At 42.7% G+C, this 23,676-nt stretch overlaps 1 protein-coding gene across 1 annotated transcript in view; it reads left to right on the forward strand.

The window, feature by feature from the left end:
* Nucleotides 1-23,676, forward strand: part of scube1 (signal peptide, CUB domain, EGF-like 1) — a 118,536-nt gene that overhangs the window by 88,987 nt on the left and 5,873 nt on the right. Inside the window, exons 8-19 of the mRNA XM_080050734.1 lie at nucleotides 7,039-7,161; nucleotides 11,556-11,672; nucleotides 12,165-12,287; nucleotides 12,444-12,563; nucleotides 14,363-14,461; nucleotides 15,933-16,049; nucleotides 16,447-16,602; nucleotides 17,124-17,327; nucleotides 17,788-17,949; nucleotides 18,792-18,959; nucleotides 19,943-20,104; nucleotides 20,510-20,707. Of these exons, the coding sequence (XP_079906860.1) occupies nucleotides 7,039-7,161; nucleotides 11,556-11,672; nucleotides 12,165-12,287; nucleotides 12,444-12,563; nucleotides 14,363-14,461; nucleotides 15,933-16,049; nucleotides 16,447-16,602; nucleotides 17,124-17,327; nucleotides 17,788-17,949; nucleotides 18,792-18,959; nucleotides 19,943-20,104; nucleotides 20,510-20,707 (1,749 nt within the window). The remainder of the gene's footprint in view (nucleotides 1-7,038; nucleotides 7,162-11,555; nucleotides 11,673-12,164; nucleotides 12,288-12,443; nucleotides 12,564-14,362; nucleotides 14,462-15,932; nucleotides 16,050-16,446; nucleotides 16,603-17,123; nucleotides 17,328-17,787; nucleotides 17,950-18,791; nucleotides 18,960-19,942; nucleotides 20,105-20,509; nucleotides 20,708-23,676) is intronic.

The following is a 23,676-nucleotide window of genomic DNA, read 5'->3' on the forward strand; positions in this document are numbered from 1 at the left end:
TTATACGAGCAGGGTCTAAATGCAGTTTAAGTGACAAAGCACAAGTTTTATATCAAGTCGGTTTTTTTTCTCGCTTTTCTATCTAATTATTTTCTCTTAGCAGCGAGATAGACAGACAAGGCTCTTACATAACAGCTTGACCTCCTGTAATGCAGACGTCAGGTTTGAGGAGTTAGCGAGCAAGTTGGTTTAGGCTGCAGCGCTAATCAACCAGGTCAGTCGGGGGTCTTTATCCGGCAGCTGAGCCCCCACAGAGGCATCAGGCATTGGGTTTCTTTATTCCAAACACTGGCCGTCTCAAAGCCCCTCGGCCCCGGGGCTCACGGAGCAGCAGGCATGGGGTGGACGGCTTGTTTCCTTTGGCCCAGGTGGATGTTATAGCGGGGCCTTCTCATTTGGCTCCCTGCCTTCCTCTGCGGCCAGCACCAGTGTATGTGGAGAGGTTCACTTCCAAAATATATCTACCTCTGAGGAAAAATTCATTTCCTCGAGGTTAGCGTACTACCAGTATATTCAATCAAGGTTACATTGTATAGGAGGCCTGTTATTCGGATGACTGTGTTAAAGCATAATCATAAGATTGTGTTAAAGCATAATCAATTCCAATCACTTTCTTTCTTTCACTAAACCTTTTTTCAGCAAATTGATTTGAAGCTCTGAAGTAGTATAGGCTCTCCTCTAAGAGTGTGATTGGTCAGCCATACACACCTGAACCAATGACATCACTATACTGCTGCTGAACACTCTTAGAACCAGGAGCTGGCACGGTGGACGTGCAGATGGGGCAACCTCCCCCTGCCCTTTTGTTTGGAGTGCTTTTTAAAAATCTTTTTTTCGAACCAGTGAATTAAGTACTTTACCAGTGTCAATTTATGGGACTTCCACACTGGCCCTAAGTTTATAAGAGGGGTTATTTGAGCGCCTCATGAGAAGGGCATTTAAGCATGTGTGTCACCTAATTCAGCTAAAACTAATATTCACCCCAATATCTATCCCGGTATTGTAAGCATGCACACGTGGACCCCCAGACCACGAGGTGCCCCTTCTTTCATTGTTGGTCCCTGCCCATGCTCAGAAGCACTGTCCTGCTGAGGCATATAAGATGTTTTCACTGAATTTTATTTGAACAATTTTCTGAACCGCTTTTAGAATGTCACCTGATATTCTTTTGTTAACTTTCTCATTATAGTCTCAGACGTAGTTTAGTTATGTACGATTGGAAATGCACCGCTGTGGCCATGCTTTTTTATAAATCTTCATTTTGTCTGTTAAAATTTATCTAAAGTCTAATTCTGAGGAAACTTCAAAAGGCTCTAAATAGGAGTACATTTGGCTTTGTGAAACCTGAACAGTGTGTGTCATATGCAGGCAGAAGCAGAAAGCATGTTTGAGAGAGGTATGGAGTGCCTGGTGTGTGTGTGTGTGTGATTCTCAGAGAGGCACACAGCTCTTTACTTGGCAAAGGAGGGAACTATTGATTGAAAGGTCAGAGGGAGATATTGATCGGCCTGAGTAAATGTCAGAGATGGATCCCAGGAGACAACCAGTTTGTGTGTGTGTGTGTGTGTGTGTGTGTGTGTGTGTGTGTGTGTGCGTGTGTGCACTGCAGAGTAAGCCTAGTGTAGTTAAAGTGACACATGACTCCTCTCTCATAAGGCCAGACAGGGTTGGAAAGAGAGACATAGCACCACCACTGTGTGTGTGTGTTTGAACATCTGTTAGATAAGAGACTATATTTTTTGGGCATTTTTATGCTTTATTTGATAGTGCAGAGAGACAGAGGTGAAATGGGGCAGAGAGGGGAGTGACATGCAGAGAACGACCGCGGGTGGGAATCGAACCCGGGTCTGCTGCTGGGCCCGGCCCGGGAGGGGGACGCCTTACCAACTGAGCTAAAGGCGCCCCCAAGATAAGAGACTATTCTAACTAATTCATTATTGATTTGTTTGCTTCCCAGTGCAGTGCACAGTGTTGTCCATATGCACTCATGTGTGATGTGTTAATTAGCTCCTTAATTAGGAGGTTCCTCAACAAACGCCATAGGCAGGATGGCCTCTGGCACCCCAGATGTTTGTGTCTTTTAAAGAATGGTGCCCATTCATGTGAACAAGAAGAATGTATTCAGTATTGTATTAATCTACTGCTTACACCCCAAGCCATTCCTATCTCTTTAGCCATGCCAGCGACAACTATGGATCTAAGTCTTTAAATCGGTCTGACATTTGGTTAGTCCAACACTTTGATCCGGACTGAATTATCTCAACCATGACTGGATCGTTCTCTGTTATATTTTCATTTACCCATGATGCACATAGTAGGTTAAATACCTAATGAGTTTGGTGATCCCCTTGTACTTTTCACCTAACATCACAGACAAGTCATAGCTGTGAAATATCCTGTGAAATCCCAACACCTAGATTGATTGTAGGGCTGTAACGATACAAAAATTCACGATTCGATTTGTATCACAATTTTTGAAATTTGAAAAGCATTTTATTTAAATAACATTCATAATAACACTTAACTTAATGTAACATGTAATAACAAATAACCTGAACAAATATGAACACAATGAACAATATAAGCAACACAAATAAATAAATAACCAAAGATATAATATTTCTCTCTTCTCTGTAACAAAATAAAACTGTTGAAAAATTAAAAAAATTAATTTTACTGTGCTGTAAACCAAAAATCAAGTTAGAAAACCAATTGCCACTTTGCATCCGGCACCATCATAAATGAGCGTTTTGTCAAACACATTATGTATACGACCTTCCATATGAATGAGGTTCCCATTGCTCTCAGTTTGTACCTGAAAGCCTTGTGGCACTTGTCTGGTGGAAGGTCACATGTTAAGTGAGTGTTGCGGAGCTAAATTGTCGAAGGCTTCTCTGTAATCTACTGTGTCTGGGATTAAAGATCATTCATACAGTACATGGCTTGGACAAAAAGTGTCTTCCCAGTGAATATAGTATGTAAAATGTACTTTTCTTGAAACATTGATGAAAACACAAATACTGTCGAAACCATATATAATCGACAGCCAGTAACACATTATAATAATACAAATAATAGGCTATATAATACATAGATTGGAGGTTTAACACCACACATGTCAGAACACCTCCCCTCCCCCCCCCACACACACACATTCTGCCTTCACCCACTCTCCTGACTGGCCTTTATCTGTCCTCTGTCTCTCTTCTCTCCACACTTTATCATTTCAAGATGTTACGTGGCTTAATGTATTTATTCAAGCTCAAAGCTTATTTAAGCTCCATTAAAGGTAATTATATACCCCCGTTATAGGGCCCCAGACGTCCCCAGAGTGGCCATTAAGTGTGGGTAGATGTGTTGGTTCTGCCAGTGTTTGTGGGCTGCCATAATAATTACCAAGCCGTGTCTGTCTGTGTTGGTACACCCGGAGTGGTATCCACTGTTTTACTTAGGCATTAGAGCGGAGACGGAGTGGGCAGGGGTGTGTGTGTGTGTGTGTGTGTGTGTGTGTGTGTGTGTGTGTGTGTGTGAATGTTTAGGAATGGTGTCTGTGTCCAGATTTCCCTCACTCCTAAAGCTTTATTTATGTCTTCTCTTCTTTAAAGTCTTGTCAATGTCTTGACTTGTGTACGGCGTTTTACTTATAGGAGAAAGACAGCCGTCCCTCCCATGTCTCACAGACTGAGTAAGACCAACAAGCTACGTCAGCATGTCGTATAGTAGAGAACAAGGAAGTGGCACTGATGGATCCGAGAGGGGTAAAGCATTGGAAATCAAGAGGTCAATGGATGGACGTGAATGCAAGGAGTTTAATGAACAGTTCAACATTTAAGATGTTTAGCTAGATATATAGCTATTCCTTTTATCAATCTAAATGCTTCTCTCCCAGTATGGCATCATCATGTTTTTGGTACATAACACAGACATTTCAGGTCGACTTGAATGGCACTAACCTGTCCCAGTCAACCTTAAGAAACCTCCACAGCCTTGTTCTCTTTCCCTGTCAGGCATGGGGGGGGGGGAGAAATCCGTTTTTAGCAGTGCCAGATGGAGGGACAATCCCCCTTTTTAAAAGGCCGCTGACAGGACACAGCGGGACACACACTTTACTACATTTCTACCACGGCACACAGCCAACTTCACTGTGGACTCCTGCCTCCACTCCATATTTTGATTGAGCAGAGAAGCTCCCCGAGGACACGGAGTGAGAGGATCAGAACCTGGTGGAAAAACACAGTGGCTAGAGTTATTGGCTGTTTTATAAGGGCTCCTATCACGCTACTATACGCTGAGGACCATTTAACAGTGTGTGTTAACTGGACCTCTGTGTGTATGCTCTCACCACCTTCTTTTGGACCCTGTCAGTAACATGGGCTGAATTGATCAAGCTAACGTACACACTGCTGCATGCTAACGGTTTAAAATGTTGCAGTAATAGTATGGCCTAGCCAGCGCACATTTTTTATTGGACTCATTGAAGCCTATACCACTTACCAACACTTGATAAGTTTGCTTAGGAGAGGCATTAGTTCAGTCCTCTAGGATAGATCATGGACAAGTTATCTCCTTTACTGTGGCGTCATCACAACATCAAAATTCAACAGAAACACAGTAGACAGTAAACAGAGACATAAACAACTTACAAATCGACATATTGAAGTCTCTGGTTGTCAATATGTCTTTTGGCTAAACCACGCCCGAAGAGTGATTGTCCAATCATAGAAGCTTTTGATTTCCCCCAATCAGTATTATCAGAACTGGATACCAGGCAAGACGGTGACCCCCTTTTTAGTGAACATTGCTCGATTTCAACCAACTTATGCTAACGTTAGTGTACTGTAATTAGCTAGCTAGCTATAGCTACAACTGATGAACTCTGCCAGCCAACGTTTTTTATTTCAGCTTATTGGCAAAGGTTGAGACTTGTCTGCTAAAACACGAGAAGTTTGTTTTTGTGTTTGGAACCAAAGGACGATCATTTCAAACATGTGAATGTGGCCTGAGATGAAAACATCTGCCGCCGTTAGCATTGGTAAATTCCACGTGTGTCATTTGATATGGGAAAAGCTTGACTTCCACTCTTGTTTCTCTGTCTCATCTCCTTCCCCTCCATCCTCACCCTCCCTCTCTCTCTCCCTCTCTCCCTCTCTCCCTCTCTCCCTCTCCTTCTCCTATTACTCCGCGGTGTCTTGCTCGACTTATTCCAGCGGCTCAAGGGTTTAGGTGTTGATCCCTCCCAGTTTTCATCACTTAGAGCGCCAATCAAAAAGGGCTTAGGCCGTGTAATCTAGCTAGACTATTGTCCCCTTCTCCTGGCTCTTCTCCTCCTCCTCTTCCTGCACCTTCTGCTTTCCAAACCTTCCCCCAATGCATTCATATAATAAAAGGCACTGATTATTAAAAAACTTGTGTCTAAAGCTGACTTGGGCAGTTTTTGGTTCATTTGAGGGCACTAGTCTGGATGAGAAGGTGGGAGTGAGGTTGGATGGTTTTTGGGGTTTTTGTGAAACCAGATCTGTCGGTAGGTCAGTGGTTGGCACTAAGCACTCTGCCTGGCGGGGGCTAATCCACAGGGATTCAGGAGACACTTTCTCCCAGGACCACAGGCCTGTTTGTTTGTTTGTTTGTTTGTTTGTTTGTTTGGCTATGGAACTGGCATCTTAACACCTTCTCATTATCACAGCATTTGATAATAATTGTTGATATAAATTCTTAAAAGTTTAAAAAGAAACTGCTATAAGCGCTTCTCTACTTCTTGGTTGGACTGATGATTTGAACGATGTTTCACCAAAACTCTGGCTTTTTTTCTCTTCATTTATTTTCCATCTGTTTCCTAATGTTCCTTTTATTGACAACGAAAACTAAACATGGTAAATTGATGACCTGTCTAAGGGTTATAAACTGAGCAGACAGCTAGACTTTCTTTTTATTAAATAAAGGTACAAAATAAAAAATAAAAATCAACGGACTGCAGTGTGTAGCTCCACCCTTTTTTGGGACTCTTTGGGACGGTTTGGTATCTCAACTAAAAGGGTGACAAAAAAAGTTGCGGCACCGTTTGCTTCTTTGGTACCCTCTCCAACGTTTGACAGTCGAAAAGGCAAATTATTGCAAGCCTTACTGTCCTGAAAACCGAACTGTACCGCTCAGTGGAAACGAGACTGTAGATTCAAAGATGGGCTATCCCCCACCAGCTTAAAGGAGCATTGATAGATTGATTTCTCAGTGATAATCTGTGTCTCTCCTCTCCCAGCAGATAGGCTCTAATAGTATCAGGTAAGTAGTGTATCATGAGGTAAGATCACTGTGAAGGAACCTCCACAGAGCTCTGTTAAACAAGCACAACACTCAGTACACACACCAAAAGGCAACTCTGCACTATATTTTGAAAGTCAGTAAAAAAGATCAAAATAATGGAGAAATAAATGAAAACATAAAACAGCATGTGTTGTTGTCTTGTAGAAACTGGCAGAGCTTCCTATCAGGCACACTAGGTATTTTCTTCTAATGGTAGAACAGTCTTTCAGTGCTACCAACTCAGTTTGCATACTAAAGAAATAAACGCAAAATAAAGAGCACACAGCCTCCATATAAGATGTTGAAATATAAAAATATGAAGTAGCATTGAAAATGTTATAAATAAATAAAACGTGTATGTACACAAGCCTACTGTTTTCAAACTGCCTTCAGTTTAAAGAGATAAAAAAATACCCAAAATATACTTTCAGCATTCACTCCTCTGCAGAAGTCCTTACACAAAGAACTATAACGATGCTTGCCATGGTAGGGGGTCAATTCAGGCCAACCTGCAGACCATAGGGGGTTTCCATTTTAATCTGCAATTCTATTGTATTTAAATGTTCTCTTTCTATTCATAAGCTTTTAAATGTTTTATTTCTATTCATTCGCTTTTCTAATGTGTATTATGTATTTTAATCTTGCCTCTGTAAAGCACTTTGAATGGCCTTGTGTCTGAATTGTGCTATGTAAATGAACTTGCTTTGCCTTGTTTGTCATTCTTTGATTCCCTCCATCCAGACATCGACGAATGCCTGGAGAACAACGGGGGCTGTGATCACTTCTGCAGGAACACGGTGGGCTCCTTCGAGTGCAGCTGCCAGAAGGGCCACAAGCTGCTCACTGATGAACGCTCATGCCAAGGTCAGTGAGTGACAGCTGTCAATCACGATACACAACTGTGTCATCACACCGCATCAGGAGGGGGCAGCAGTGGCGAAGTGGGTAGGGATTGCGAGGTCGGAGGTTTGATCCCCCGCCTCCCCGCCACATGTCCAAGTGTCCCTGGGCAAGACACTGAACCCCAAATTGCTCCCGATGGTTCAGAGGGCACCTTTAGTGTGTGTATATGAATGGGTGAATGTGGTAAGAAATTTAAAGCGCTTTGGGGCTGAGAAAATTGGCAAAACAGCGCTATATAAGTCAAGTCCATGTACCATGTATCAGTCTAGTTTAAACACACTTAGCATTTTGAGTCCCCTTTGGTTGTATCTGACAAAACTCAATGACAATAACTGTGGTGCCACTGACGGACACTTCATACTATACATGAATGAAAGGGATCAGGGCGGGGGACTTTATAATTCAATGGTTGAATGGAACACTGGAGCAAGTTTGCGTCTTTTGCTGGAATCAGAACAGAAAATCAACATAATTCTGATCTGTGGTCCAGTCCAGGGCTACCTTAGGTCCTGCTTCACTTTAGTCTAAAGGAGATATACCCTGCGTTCCAATACCCATACTTAGCTACTATTTAGTACGCCAGAAAAAGATTTAGGTTGTCCCAATACATGTAGGTCAATTGTAGTATGCTGAAAATACATAAATGCCCCACTAACTCCAATAGCATTTTGGAGTATTCGTCTCGTCCTTATCCGAGTTTGTTCTCTCTCCCGTGGCGCTAAACATCTTCTGTACTTTAGTATGTAGTGTAGTAAAAAGAAAGAGTATGTGATTTGGAACGCAGGGATAGACTTTTCAGTGCTTGCAGTCCTTATGTTATGCTACGTTTCCATACACATCGGACTATTTTCTCTACCTCCTGCTGCTCTAGTGTAACAATTTGAAGGAGTGTACATGAGTGGTTGAAATGCATAAATGAGAATAGTCATCTCCCTCTGTGACAAATGACTGTAGTCTGTTGCAGTATTGCAGCTGGGTGTGTGAGTGCCCATGTGTGTAAGCTTCCCTCCTGATCAGCAGTAATGTGTGTACAACCAAAGGGCGGATTCTTGCTTACAAGTCGCAGCAGGTCGAGGAGTAAAAAATGTTTTTTTTTAATCAACAACAAAACCCAGAGGCGCTTCTGTCCCCTGCCTAGAAACCACCAAACAGTGTTGATCATGGCTCTGGCGTTTCACAGTCTTTTAATCGTGTGCTGTTGAGTGTTGTTACCACATCACAGCACCGGTTGCCTATTCCTCACACACCTTCACCATCTAACAGTGCTGCTAGGTCTGTCCCATCTACTGACATCTGGGCTGTCGGCCATCAGCATGACCTTAGAGGTGAAGTAAGCGATTTATTTATGTTAATATAAGTGTTAAATCGCTCTTTATTCGTACCGTGATCACTTATATACTGTGCACGTTTCATAAAGCCGATTTCTCAGTCACTCGCTCTGCATGTAATCGGCAAATAAACTTTTTTCGGGGATCCCACTACTGATAACCAATCAGAAGAGATAACGCTACAAACCGGCACCCGTCTCACTGCCAGTGCACGTGCAGAGCGACAGATGGGTGAATATGTATGCGCCTATAATATCGGAGCAGGTAAACATCCCTCCCAATGTCTGTTTTGATGGTTTTTATCATGTTTTATCACACTTACGGATCTGAGATGATGCTAGATAGATGGTGCATTAATGTGGTGACGTGGGGACGAGGGAGGGGACTGCTAACTGCAGTCACTGACAGGAAGTTAGCTAAAAGAACCATTTTGTTTACAGCACCTTTTAAAGTCAAATATAATGTTTCATTTCCCGGCTCTTTCTCCAGAATAAATAGCTCCTGGTCTTACACTATTACATGCCAGTGTTAGAGACTTTGAAACCAGAGCAGAAAGATGAATGGCTTTTTACCATCGTTTCACAAGCTTTTCCCACAAATCATTGCTCCTTTTCTAAATGTTTACAAAGGCAGATAGAGATAGAGAGAGAGGAAGTTTTTTAGCAGTGAGATAAATGTCAGCCATCGCTTGTCAAAACACCTCATCATGAACCAGGGTGTGTCTCAACACAGAAACACGTCCGCGCCAAAAATCAGAACGCAGCATTTATTTTGTATATGTTTCCTTTCATATTAAACAGCTGTAGAGCGGCTCAGTTTGTGTAAACTCTGTTCGGGGCGCTAGCCGGGGGAACAGGCTTAAGTTATTCCTTCAGTCCTCACATGGACAGTTGCCTGCAGTATATTGACTGAGCCAACATCCAGGGGCCTTAACAACTTCCTCCACATGACAAACTCCATTATAACATGTGGTATTTTTAGACCCAGTTAAAGCCCTCGCAGAACAGCCTGAAATAAACCAGGTGAGCTTCAAACACTGGGCCTCCATTCCTGATAGGTTAATAATATTCGGTGGGCTGGACAAGTGTACATAAACACATGCGCAAGGCTATAAGGCCAGGCGTACACACACACACACACATTCACATTCTCACACAGACACTGACGTAACGGTGAATGTGAGCCGCCTTAACCCCTCAGTCCCGGTGATGTTTTTCTGGATTGGTTTATTTACAATGGGCTCTTGTCCTCGTTTTAACTATTGCATTGGTTTACTATAGTGTCGGCTGTGATTAATGGGAGAGCCTGTTCAGTGGGTGGAGAGCGGCCTGTGTCTGTTTCAATGAGTCATTAAAGACATCTGTGTGTTATCTACGATGTCTTTAACAGCACACGTCAAAACCTTTTCCTATGTGTGTTTCAAACTTCCATTCAGTTGCAGTTGTAGCATCATTGACAGGACATCAAGTGGATTCCTTGAGAATTGTGCATGTGTGTGTGTGTGTGTGTGTGTGTGTGTGTGTGTGTGTGTGTGTGTGTGTGTGTGTGTGTGTGTGTGTGTGTGTGTGTGTGTGTGTGTGTGTGTGTGTGTGTGAATTTAAAGCCGCTGTGGATTTTTGATTCACCCCTATGGAAACTGAATTGGCAACGAGTCGACTCAATTTGTCACAAATTAACCAATGACTCATTTAATTTTTTTTTTTTGTTATATCGTTTAAGACTTTTCTGTTGTACTACTATTGAGTTATAAGCAGTGTACATTTTGCCACAGAACATGTTACTCAGCATTTTTCCATAAGTTGAGGAGACTGTGGCTCAGTAGGTAGAGCGGGTCGGCTGATGATCAAAGGGTTGGAGGTTCGATCCCCGCCCTGCCACCTGTGTCATGGTTGTTGTGTCCTTGGGCAAGACACTTCACCCACCTTGCCTCGTGTGAATGTCGATAGTTAGCCTGCTATCTGTGTATGAATGTGTGTGTGAATAGTAACGTGGGAAAGGAAAACAAGTCTCCCTTGCAAAAGAGTCTTCGGTCTCAATGGGATTTACCTGTATAAATAAAGGTTAAAAAAAAAAAAGTTCTAACATTTATGGGTTAAACTCATACATTTATAAAAAAAAATAGTTTAGTTTCTGACAAGATGTATTCTTTATTAATGACAACTGGATGTTGGCTGCAGTCATTGCTGCGTGGATGGTAATGGCAAAAGAAAACTATCCCTGCGTTCCAAATCACATACTTTCTACCATCTATTCTAAACACTACAGCTGATCATAGAAATAATCTAGTTAGCATGCAGTATGCTACAATGGGGACATACTTTTACAAATTATTTTCTTTATAATATCGCGCCTTGATCCTGTCTCTTGCCTATATATCCATCTCATCCCTGGTTGTTTTCATACGGAGGCTCCGTCGATGTGACGTCACTTCCGTTGCGCACTGGATTGTGGGTCAGAATCGCCCCAAATAGCAGGCTGATTCCAACACTAAAAAAATCACCACCGGATATAGCAGGCATCCGGGTATTTTAAGGCAGGCTAAATCTGACCACAAGAATTTGGACATCCTAAATCTTTTTTTTCTACCATACTAAAAAAGTAGAATATATGGGGATTGGAACACAGAGAATGAGTGAATGAAGAATAATAGCTAGTAGCTTGATGTTGGTGTCTCCTGCCGTCAGTACTGTCTCAGTATGAGTATGACTCAGCAGTCATTCAATTCAATTCAATTTATTTAAGAAGGGGACAGTGCAAATGAATAAAAACACATGATCATACAAGGGTTAAAGGCTATTTTTCATCTGTAGTCCCTCTGACATCAATGTTAAAAGAAAATACAATCAAACAAGATAAGAAAACATCATAAACAGGACGGAACCATAGAGCACAAAACAGGGCATCACAGAACAAACAGAACTGACTAACTAAGGTAACACAACAGAACACAAAACACAAAGCACCAGTGAAAAAGATTAAACAAAATAATAACATGCATCTCTCTGCTCTCCCCGTCTCCCCCAACAGACATTGACGAGTGCTCCTTTGAGAGAACCTGCGACCACACCTGCATCAACTACCCCGGCAGCTTTGAGTGCGTGTGCAACAAGGGATACATCTTGTATGGCCTCACTCACTGTGGAGGTGAGAGTGTGCACTTACTGTATCTACCCCTATGCCCAGATTATGGGAAATAACTGTTTGACAGGAGCTAGCGTGTGTGTGTGTGTGTGTGTGCGTGTGTGCGTGTGCGTGTGCGTGTGTGTGTGTGTGTTAGTCAGAGTCGCCATTTTTGCAAAGTTTGAGTAAAATGCCCATGTGTTCCTCAAGATATTGCGTTCACAATAAGCGTTGTCACAGTGACCTTTGACCTCTTATCGAAAGAGTGAGTTTGTGCCAAATTGACAGAACTCCCTCAAATCATTCTTGAGATATTGCATTCATGAATTAGAATGGATATTTGTGCAAAGTTAAAAAAAAAAAAAAAACGCTCAAAGTATTGCGCTCACAAGATTGGCTCTGACGGACTGATTGACAACCCAAAAACCATGGCCAGTGGAGGCAATACAACCTGAAGATAATGAACTTTGATACAGTCACTGACTCTAATGCTCTGTGTGTGTCGGTGCGTCTCAGACATTGACGAGTGCAGCATCAGCAACGGGAGCTGTGAGCACGGCTGCATCAACACGCAGGGCGGCTACGAGTGTCTGTGTCCACCCGCACAGAAACTCCACTGGAACAAGAAGGACTGCATCGGTAAGCACCAACTCTGTGCACTGTGTGTGTGTGTGTGTGTGTGTGTGTGTGTGTGTGTGTGTGTGTGTGTGTGTGTGTGTGTGTGTGTGTGTGTGTGTGTGTGTGTGTGTGTGTGTGTGTCTTGTCATGGTGATGTAACTCTTGTGTGTTCCTCAGAGGCGGTGAAGTGTCTGTCTAATGGGAAGCCAGCGCCCCGAGCCCAGCTGACCTGCACCAAGAGCCAAGGGGCAGAGGTCTGCTCACTCTCCTGCCCCTCCCATGCCCTCTTCCTCGCAGGTACACACACACACACACACACACACACACACACTGTACACGCGCACACACACAAGTTCACACAAACACACACACACTAGCTCTGTCAAACAGGTATTACCCATAATCTGGGCAAAGATGTGGCAAGGATGTTATCACCGTTTCATTCTCCTATAAAAAGAGAAATCTCACTCTGCGTTCCGAATCGCATACTTTCTACTATTTAGTATGGTAGAAAAAAGTTTGAGTATGTCCCGATTCTTGTGGCCAGATTTAGGATGGTTGGAAAGAATGGCCAAGATTTTTTGTGTTGAAATCAGCATCCTATTTGGGCGATTCTGACCCATAATCCAGTGCGCACGTGAAGTGACGTCACATCGACGGAGCCTCCATATGAAAACAAACGGGGATGCTACGGATATAAAAGCAAGAGGCAAGCTCAAGGCGCAATGTTATGATGAAATAAATAAGTAGAAGTATGTCCCAATAGTATGCCTACTGCATCCTAACTAGATTATTTTTATTGTCGGATGTAGTATGTAGAATAGAAAAAAGAAAGAGTATGCGATTTGGAACGCAGGGACAGTTTGTCTGGGAAGGGTGCACAGACCCCTTGGTGAGTGAAAACTTTCCTTCAATAGAAATGATTCTGCAAAGAAGTCATAAACTACAAATCACAGATCGGACCTTAAAGTCCCTTTGAATGAAGTGTATTGTATTGCTGTACATCTCTCTACTATACCAGCTGTATTGTTTTTAGCTGCCATGCTGCATGTGCTGCTGCCCTCTGCTGGTGGCAGCCTGTAGTCACAGCTCTCTGTACCTTCTATCTGCTCTCCTGTCTCAGCCCCTGATGCTTGATGAAGGCCTCCATGTCTTTATTGCTGTATGTGTTGACTCCTCAGGGGGGCTCTCCATGTGTTTTTCTCTTTCTCAAGGCCTTTTTTTTTTATTCTTTGGCTTGGCCCGACGCAGAGCTTTGGCCTCCACCATTCTTTTCCCTCCTGCAATAGTACTTAACACACGTCTGTACATCGATTAGGGTTTCTTTTTGATCAAGCCGGTTCTTTCCATAGCCCCGGGCCCCCCGCCCCTCGCTCCGTTTAACTTGGCCGCACATCGTGTGAGAATGATGGATAGCTCTCAGGCATTCGGTGAAATATTTGTTTTTCAGTCTCTCTTTGGAGTGTGTCTTAATTTCAGCTTCAGGGGGAAAGAGCCATGTAAATTCCTGTGGCTGAAGGCAGCCCGGGCTCTTATTTAATCATGTCAGTTTTTATGACCTCCAAAGGCTTCATCCCTCATTGCTTACTTGAAATGTCTTTGGGTGTGTGTGTGTGTGTAGATAGAAAGACAGGATTCATAGATCTTTCATTTGGTCCTTCATTTTGTCAATGGGGGGTTTAAGGTCAGCACAGTTTCCTTCGAGCTCTCTGTCTTCTTCAGCGCAGGAGGATAGTACGGTCTTTCAACATGTATAAAACGTGTCTTTTAATCCTGAGAACAGCCCACCGTGGCACCAGAACAGTGCCAAGTCAAACACACATAGCCTCCCTGACTTCGCATCATCATGGCTGAGTTCTCTTCTCTCGCTGTAGTCTAATACCTGTGTGTGTGTGTGTGTGTGTGTGTGTGTCTGTTTCTGTGTCTGTGTCTGTGTCTGTGTCTGTCTGTGTGTGTGTGTGTGTGTGTGTGTGTCTGTGTGTGTGTCTGTGTGTATGTGTCTGTTTCTGTGTGTATGTGTCTGTGTGTGTGTGTCTGTTTCTGTGTGTATGTGTCTGTGTCTGTCTGTGTGTCTGTGTGTGTGTGTGTGTTCACAGACTCTGAGAACAGCTACTCACTGAGCTGCGGCGTGCCCGTCCAGCCCGGTAAAGCTCCCCAGAAGAGAAACACCACCACTGCCTTGCTGACCTGTGCCGGTACGGTAGGCCAAGCATGATGACGGCACGTCCTGAGTCAAGGCTTCGTTACAAAATACTGTATTTATGTTGACTGTAGTTCAACTCCACTAACGCTCCTTTAGTTAAGATTACAATGTTAAGCACGTATCAAATTTGTGATGCAGGATCAAAAATTCGTTAGCCTCATAGCATAGTTGCCTAAATCATATTTACTCTACTCTACTTTTACTCTACATCTACTCTACTCTACATCTACTTTCCGTTAGCCTAATAGCATAATTGCCTAAGTCATATTTTAAGGGTTATAGAGAAGGGTAAAGTAGATGTAGAGTAGATCAACAATAGAGTAGTAGAGTAAAAGTAGAGTAGAGTAAATATGATTTTGGCAATTATGCTATGAGGCTAACAATATAAAGCAAAGCGATTTTATAAAATAATTTTATCAGTTATTGTGTGGATTCATAATAGCATAGCTCTTCAGCTTGGACCTATGAGAAAAATTGCGTAACATCAAATTAAGCAGAATACATAATCGCCCTATGTTTACTTGCCTCCTTCTATTATTTGAACCCCCCCAACCCCACGTCCCCAAAATGTGCAAGCAATGAGGCAAACTTTGATTCGGGCCTGCCTGTGTGTCTGTTTGGTAAACACTCTGCATTTATCTTTATTTATCTGGGCATGAAAAGCAGGCACCATAGCCAAACTGTGGCCCGCAGCATTGTATCTAAGTTGTCTTTAACCTGTAGTAGACAACAGTGAAATACAAGCACTACAGCTGCAGGCTCACAAGTACAGCACAGTTCTCCAGCCTCACGTTTCCTTTTCCAAATATTTCCTCTTCAGAAAGGCAGCCACCATGAAGCTGCTCTAGGACATTTAGAGGATTTGTTCAAAGAAAATGAGAAAATTCAATTATAAGAACATTATTAAGACCAAAGGTTAACCAATGCATCGACACTGCAGGGGAAGACAAGCAATACAATACAGATAGCACTAAAGTTAGAGTTGCTTGTGGGCAAGGCATCCTTGTCTCTCCACAAAGGAGTTATTTGGGTGCCTTCGTAGATAGAAGAGGGATGTGTGTGTGTGTGTGGGGGGAGGGGGGGGGGGGTAACCTGATCATCTGCGTGTGTCAAAACCTTGCTGTCAGGTTAATGAAGGTCAATGTGAAAGATCAACAGTGGCATTACCTTACAGTAAATAAAGTTCCATTGATTAAAAAGACCCACGTTCCCCCTCCATAGAGGCTCAGTCCTCTTCACAGCAGACCCGGGTTAGAATCCAGCCTGGGACGTTCTCTTCATGTCATCCCCTTCTCTGCACAATTTCATCTCTGTCCCTCCAAAAACTGTCTAATAACGCAGAGAAATGCCCTAAAAATTATCTTAAAAAAATAAAATAAGCTCTGAAGTTCTTGAATGCTCCCACGCCTGTTATTTATTGTGTGCATGTATCTTGTGTGTCTCTGTGCTGTGTATGAATATAGACACGCTGGCTCCGCCCATCAAACAGAAGGCCAGGTTTAAGATCAAAGACGCCAAGTGTCACCTGAGGCCCCGCAACAAGGAGAAGCACAGGGATTCATCCAGACAGAGCCTGCAAGGTTAAGACTGCATCACACCACTGTTAAAGGTGGAGTCGGCAATTCCTGACAATGCTTGTTGGCTAAATCACTTTTTGTCAAAATCACTAAAAAATCCACCTCACAATCCGCTACCTGTCCGTACTGTGTGTGGGCTATAAAAAATATATAGTATTAATACACCTTTGTTTACCTTTGTTTACATACGCGTTTCGGGAGCCTATGCTGTGTATTAACAGCACATGTATTTCTTCAGCACAAACAAAGTATGGACAGGTAGATGTTGAGTTAGATGAGGAGATAGTCACTGATTTTTGACAACAACCGACTCCACCTTTAATTCTAATACATAAAGATCTTAGTCTTTCATGACAGCCATGATCATTCATCCTGTGTGTCTCCCCCACCACCCTTGAAGGAGGCCAATTCCCCTGCACAGACGACTGCCACGTGGCCTTCGTCAATCTGAAGTGTGACTCCAAGAAGCGCCGGAGAGGACGCAAATCTCCCTCCAAAGAGGTTTCCCACATCACCGCTGAGTTTGAGATGGAGATGAAGGAGGAGGAGGCCTCAGGTGTGAAGGATGTTCTCTTATCACAAACACACACACACATAGTGCATGGAGAATTACAGGAAGTCACATATATATGTTGTATTAATAATATCATTATTCGAGATATGAATTCAGAATCAGAACCACTTTTATTACATCTTATTGTACAGTACACAAGAGTACAATTCTTAAGCTTGGCTCCTCAACATTCACATAGCAGCAACAGTACAAGATAAAATAAATTAAGATAAGAAATCATAAGAAAAACTAAGTAAAAATATAAAATAAGTAGCAGCATCAATTCATACCATGTAGAAAAGTTTGTATATCGGCAGTTCAAAAGTTAAAAGAATCATCAATATGAATCTACGGACAGTCTCTGGTGGGTCCCAGACCATATTCAGTACACAACAAGATGTCCACAATAGAATCAAGAGACGTGATCAAGAACAAGAAACAAGAAATAGTAATAAATTAGCTTTTTTAAATTTTTTTGGAGTTTGTATTTGAATGAATGCGACTGACTGTTTGTGCCTCCTCAGACTCCTGTAACGTGGACTGTGTGCGTGAGAGGACCAAGCAGAAGCTCCAGAGTGCCATGCGCACCCTGAGGAAGTCCATCAACAAGCAGCAGTTCTACATCCAGTTCTCTGGGACGGAGTACGAGGTGGCTCAGAAACCCTCCAGGGCTCCAGAGGGGGCCGAGGCCTGCAGCACAGGACAGGTCCTCAGAGAGGGCAAGTGTGGTACGTTTGGAAGGGGCTCACCTGGTTCAGCCATGATGTTGATATGCTATTCAAGGATGGTTTGATTGTTTGGTAAAAAAAAAGATCACCATTGGCGGATGCTGCAGGACTTAGCTGGGGTCTGGCACTAAACATACAATGCAAAACACAATACATGATAAACATTTCATTAAATCATAAAGGTGAAATGACATCGAAAACACACAGACACTCTCACACACAAACACACACAGACACACATGCATACACACACACACACACACACACGCATATACACACACACACACACACACATACACACACACACACACACACACACACATATATATACAGTATGTGTGTGTCAATTTCAACTCTGTACTATCAAATAAAGCTTGAAAATGTCCAAAAATTATCTTTAAAAAGAAAATCCGGAAGTAGCCTATACCATCCTAGCGCTGACCTCTGCTTCCCCCTGCAGTGAGCTGTGGTGTGGGGACGTTCTACCGAGGGGAGCAGGAGCAGTGTGTCCAGTGTCCTCCGGGGACGTACCAGGACACGGTGGGTCAGCTGTCCTGTGAGCCCTGTCCCAGCACTGAAGCCCAGGGCATCGCCGGGGCCAAGAACGTGTCTCAGTGTGGAGGTAGGTCCACCATCCCACCGACACACCTCATTTAAAAAAGCCCCATATCTTGCATTATTCCCTCCAACAGTACTGAAACCATTTCTGTATTAGTTATGGGCGACCGTGGCTCAGGTGGTAGAGCGGGTTGTCGGTTCGATCCCCGCTCTGCCACCTGTGTCATGGTTGTTGTGTCCTTGGGCAAGACTCTTCACCCACCTTGCCTGGTGTGAATGTGTATGTATGCTGTATGTTTGAGGTGGTGGTCGAAGGGGCCGTAGGCGCTGAATGGCAGCCACGCTTCAGTCAGTCTGCCCCAGGGCAGCTGTGGCTACTATCACAGTTTACCACCACCAGTATGGCTGTGTGTGAATGAATGGAACCTGGAACCCTGTAAAGCGTCTTTGAGTGCCTTGAAAAGCGCGATATAAATCCAATCCATTATTATTATTATGTGAACACACTGGCGCTGGTCTATTGTTAGTGTCAATGAAGGATTTACTGCCAGTCAACTGTAGTGTTTTGAAAGAAATTGTCATTGCTAAAAATTGGGACATTTTCCTTAAAAGTCTTGTCTACACTGACACATGCACGCAGTATGCAGCTATGAATATGTTGAGTGGGCAGCCCCCTTGTGGCCATTTATACAAACTGCATATGCACTACACTGAGTAGAACAGACCAGTGGTATTGTGTTCGATTACACACACTAACTAATTGTGTGATTCCTATAGAATATATCAAATCATATCAAAACACACACATATTTATTTTTTAAATGCTACACATATGGATAAATAAGTGGATATTCCAGATATAATAGGACTTAAAGCAGGTGATTTTTCTCCCATCCTCCCCCCCAGGTCAGTGTCCAGCCGGCCAGTCGTCTGCTGATGGCTTCAGGCCCTGCACGCTGTGTGCACTGGGCTCCTACCAGCCAGAGCCAGGCCGCGTGCTCTGCTTCCCCTGTGGAGGGGGACTCATGACCAAGTATGAAGGAGCTGTCTCCTTCAGGGACTGTGAAGCCAAGGGTGAGGCGCCATGTGTCTGTTTCTCTCCCTCCCCGCATTCCGAACCGCATACTATCTACTATTTAGTATGGTAGAAAAAAGATTTAGGATGTTCAGATTCTTATGGCCAGATTTAGGACTATTAGAAATACCCGGATGTCTACTACATCCGGCCGAGATTTTTTGTGTTGAAAACAGCATCCTATTTTGGGCGATTCTGACCCATAATCCAGTTTGAATCTGAAGTGTTCCATATGAAAACAAACAGGGATGCCACGGATATAAAAGCAAGAGGCAAGATCAAGGCGCAATGTTATGATGAAATAAATAAGTAAAAGTATGTCCCAAGTGTATGCCTACTGCATCCTTACTAGATTATTTTTATCGTCGGTTGTAGTATGTAGAATAGAAAAAAGAAAGAGTATGTGATTGGGAACGCAGGGCCTGTGTTCATGTGGGGCTCTCTGTATGTCCACTGTGTTTATAGTTACTACACAGATGCACAACGATGTTGATTTAAGGGGAGCTCTTAATCGGAAGCATTCTTTTATTCTGAATATTCAATTTAGAGGCAAGTTTACAGAAATGTTCCCCTATCTATACTGCATCACGCTGCTGTACATATTCAGTGGGAGCACTTGAGTAGAGTAGAAGTGGATTGTTTTTGACTTTTTCAGTCATTTTAGGGACGAAGTTCTAGGGATGTCCGTTTGTCTTGTAGTCAGTGAATCGGTCCACACCCAATATCTGTAAAATGGATTCTGATAAGTACAATCATTCACCATTCCCTTTTATGCTTTTTTAAAGTTCCTTAGTGATCTTAATGATGTACTGTCTTATGGAATGCTTTACTTACATGCTGATGAATCCCAGTTACTTTGGTTTATCTGTCTGTCCTGTAATCTAAGCATGAATAATATCACAGCTGTGTTATGTATCTTGTAGACATGTCTGCTGTTTATGTGTTTATCTTTAGTTTATATTGCCTGTCTGTGTGCCCTCAGTGCACTGTGCTCCTGGACATTACTATAACTCCAGCACCCACCGGTGTATCCGCTGCTCGGTAGGAACGTACCAGTCTGACTTTGGACAGAACTACTGCATCACCTGCCCGGGGAACACCACCACGGACTTTGACGGTGCCACCAACGTCTCCCACTGCAAAAGTAACGTTTCTCATTTACATAGAGTCTTCAAGCTCATATCTCATCTTCAAAAATACAAATTGACACCAGGATTTGATCAAATCAGCCTACTACACACATTTCTACGAAAAAAGATCAACTTGGGAAGGCCAATTTTGCAGATATCTTGGGGAATGGCCACCATCTTGGATTTTGAAGGAGCCAATTGGCCAAATTACAAATACACCAAATGTCATGCTTGTATCAGAATTTGCTCAATTCCACCCATTAACGTATTTTTATCCGCTCCACAATTATATTGTTATCCAGAGGGGTTGATAACCAGTGCGGGAGCAGAATATGCTTCAAGGATAGCAGGACATTTTTCACACATCAGTGCTCTTGTATTGCAATAAGTTGTATTGTTTTGTATTGCCATGTCCTCAGACCAGGTTTGTGGAGGCGAGCTGGGAGAATACACAGGCTACATTGAGTCTCCTAACTACCCTGGAGATTACCCCTCCAACGTGGACTGTATCTGGACCATCAACCCTCCACACAAGAGGAGGATCCTCATCGTGGTGCCCGAGATCTTCCTCCCCATCGAGGACGAATGTGGAGACGTGCTGGTCATGAGGAAAAGTGGTAAAAAGACATTTGTATTCCTAATAATAATAATAATAATAATAGTAATAATAATAATAATAATAATAATAATAATAATAATAATAATATATTTATTTATATAGCACTTTTAAAAACTATGGTTTACAAAGGGCTTTAACAATATACTACGGAGCCCCTAAAGGGACATGGAGGAAAAAAATTTTTTTGGTAAAAAAAAAAAAAAAAAAAAAAAATCAAACTCGAGATCTTGACTTCAAACTCGAGATCTCGAGTTCAAACTCGAGATCTCGAGTTCAAACTCGAGATCTCGAGTTTGAAGTCAAGATCTCGAGTTTAAAGTCAAGATCTCGAGTTCAAAGTCGAGATCTCGACTTTGCCTTCAAACCTCTCTCACCGTCACCAATGGTCCATGCATCAAAGGCATATCAATTAATTTATGGGAAACCACACAATAGTGTCATGGAGGAGTACTTGGAGCATTCTTTTCTCACACTAACACCAAACTACAACCTATTAGGCCTAAATCTAACGTTTATTATGCACATTGGAGAGAAAAGTGACAATGATTCACTTCATTTTGGCGCACCATGGACCGAGAGCGGAGGTCTAATTGTCAACACACACACACACACACACACACACACACACACACACACACACACACACACACACACACACACACACACACACACACACACACACACACACACACACACACACACACACAATATGTAGACGGTATACATTTGACTATATCAAAACGTGAACGTTTCCAAGACACAATGCCGCCTACACTTGAGGAGAACTCTGTTTGGCTGTATTGGCTGGTCTGATGAAGGCTATTATGAGTCGCAAAGAGTAATTTGCACCGGATTAGACTATGTCCGCGTTCTCCAGTGACTCCATATGATCGGATCTTGAAGCACTCACAATAGTGCAGGCAAAATATGAAATTCAATTGGATTATGCGAACTTTCTATTTTTCTTCACTTGGAGAGAGAAAAAGCGCTGTTCCCGTGCGCTCTGGCAGCACTACACCTGTGCCCGGCGTGAGCCTCAAACTGCGTCTTAATAGAAAAGATAACTGCAGGTCATATGACAAAACTAGCGATCGGACTAGGTTAGTAAAGCCTAATTAAGCCTTTCCCAGGAAGGGATCGTGTGTGAATAAAACACAGTCTGGACTGGCGTATTTTTAATAGCCTATAGCAGAACTTCCTTTGCTGTGCGCTGGGGAGAAACAGACACGCTGGTAACTATTCTGCTCCAGATCTGCACATTGGACAGCGCCACGCGATCCTCACAGTTTTGCTGCTGTTTAGTTAAAATTTGTGATTTTTTGGGTGCAATAGATGAATAACATGTGCCGTCGGGTGAAGCCTCTTATCTCTCTCGACCGTGTGCGAGGCAAAACAAATCAGGCGCTGTTTCTCCCCAGCGCACAGCAGAGGAATTTCTGCTATAATTAGAAATCACCAGTGCAGACTCTCCTCAAACTATTAGTTTAATTTAGTTTTTATAATCAGCGATCGATTGTTTCATTTGTACACAGAGACAAACATGTAGGCATGTAGCGGTGTGGCACATTTACGCACGAAAGCTTCCCTCAGAACGGAAGAGAAAAAAATTAGCTTTTTTATTTAATTATTATTATTGTAGTCCAGACTGTGTTTTATTCACACACGATCCCTTCCTGGGAAAGGCTGAAAGTGTGAATGAGGCTTTACTAACTTAGTCCAATCGCTAGTTTTGTCATATGACCTGCAGTTATCTTTTCTATTAAGACACAGTTTGAGGCTCAAGGCGGGCACAGCTGGTGTAGTGCCAGAGCGCACAGGAACAGCGCTTTTTCTCTCTCCAAGTGAGGAAAAATAGAAAGTTCGCATAATCCGGTTGAATTTCATATTTTGCCTGCACTATTGTGAGTGCTTCAAGATCCGATCATATGGAGTCACTGGAGAACGCGGACATAGTCTAATCCGGTGCAAATTATAGCCTTCATCAGACCAGCCAATACAGCCAAACAGAGTTCTCCTCAGGTGTAGTGTAGGCGGCATTGTGTCTTGGAAACGTTCACGTTTTGATATAGTCAAATGTATACCGTCTACATATTGTGTGTGTGTGTGTGTGTGTGTGTGTGTGTGTGTGTGTGTGTGTGTGTGTGTGTGTGTGTGTGTGTGTGTGTGTGTGTGTGTGTGTGTGTGTGTGTGTGTGTGTTGACAATTAGACCTCCGCTCTCGGTCCATGGTGCGCCAAAATGAAGTGAATCATTGTCACTTTTCTCTCCAATGTGCATAATAAACGTTAGATTTAGGCCAAATAGGTTGTAGTTTGGTGTTAGTGTGAGAAAAGAATGCTCCAAGTACTCCTCCATGACACTATTGTGTGGTTTCCCATAAATTAATTGATATGCCTTTGATGCATGGACCATTGGTGACGGTGAGAGAGGTTTGAAGGCAAAGTCGAGATCTCGACTTTGAACTCGAGATCTTGACTTTAAACTCGAGATCTTGACTTCAAACTCGAGATCTCGAGTTTGAACTCGAGATCTCGAGTTTGAAGTCAAGATCTCGAGTTTGATTTTTTTTTTTTTTTTTTTTTTTTACCAAAAAATTTTTTTTCCTCCATGTCCCTTTAGGGGCTCCGTACTATACATACGAGCATGTACAATCAAATAAATACGTACTAATAAAAGAAAAAAACACATAAAAGATAAATACACATTCTCATATATACACCAATTTAAAAAGATTCATTACCAACAGTACAAACCCTACATTAATTCAACTCATAATGTGACTGTCAATGTCCATTGCTAGACAACATGTGGGCACTTGTTCTTACCTGAGAGTAACCTTCTCTTGACACACACACACACACATACATGTTTTTTGTTCCTTGGCAGTATGGATTGTGTTGTGGCAACACCTGAACCGTACCACAATTTACTTTAGGATTTTGGGAAAAAATATTTCTTTTCAAGCTTT

This window comes from Ammodytes marinus, assembly GCF_949987685.1.
Source record: "Ammodytes marinus genome assembly, chromosome: 22".
Taxonomy (NCBI): domain Eukaryota; kingdom Metazoa; phylum Chordata; class Actinopteri; order Uranoscopiformes; family Ammodytidae; genus Ammodytes; species Ammodytes marinus.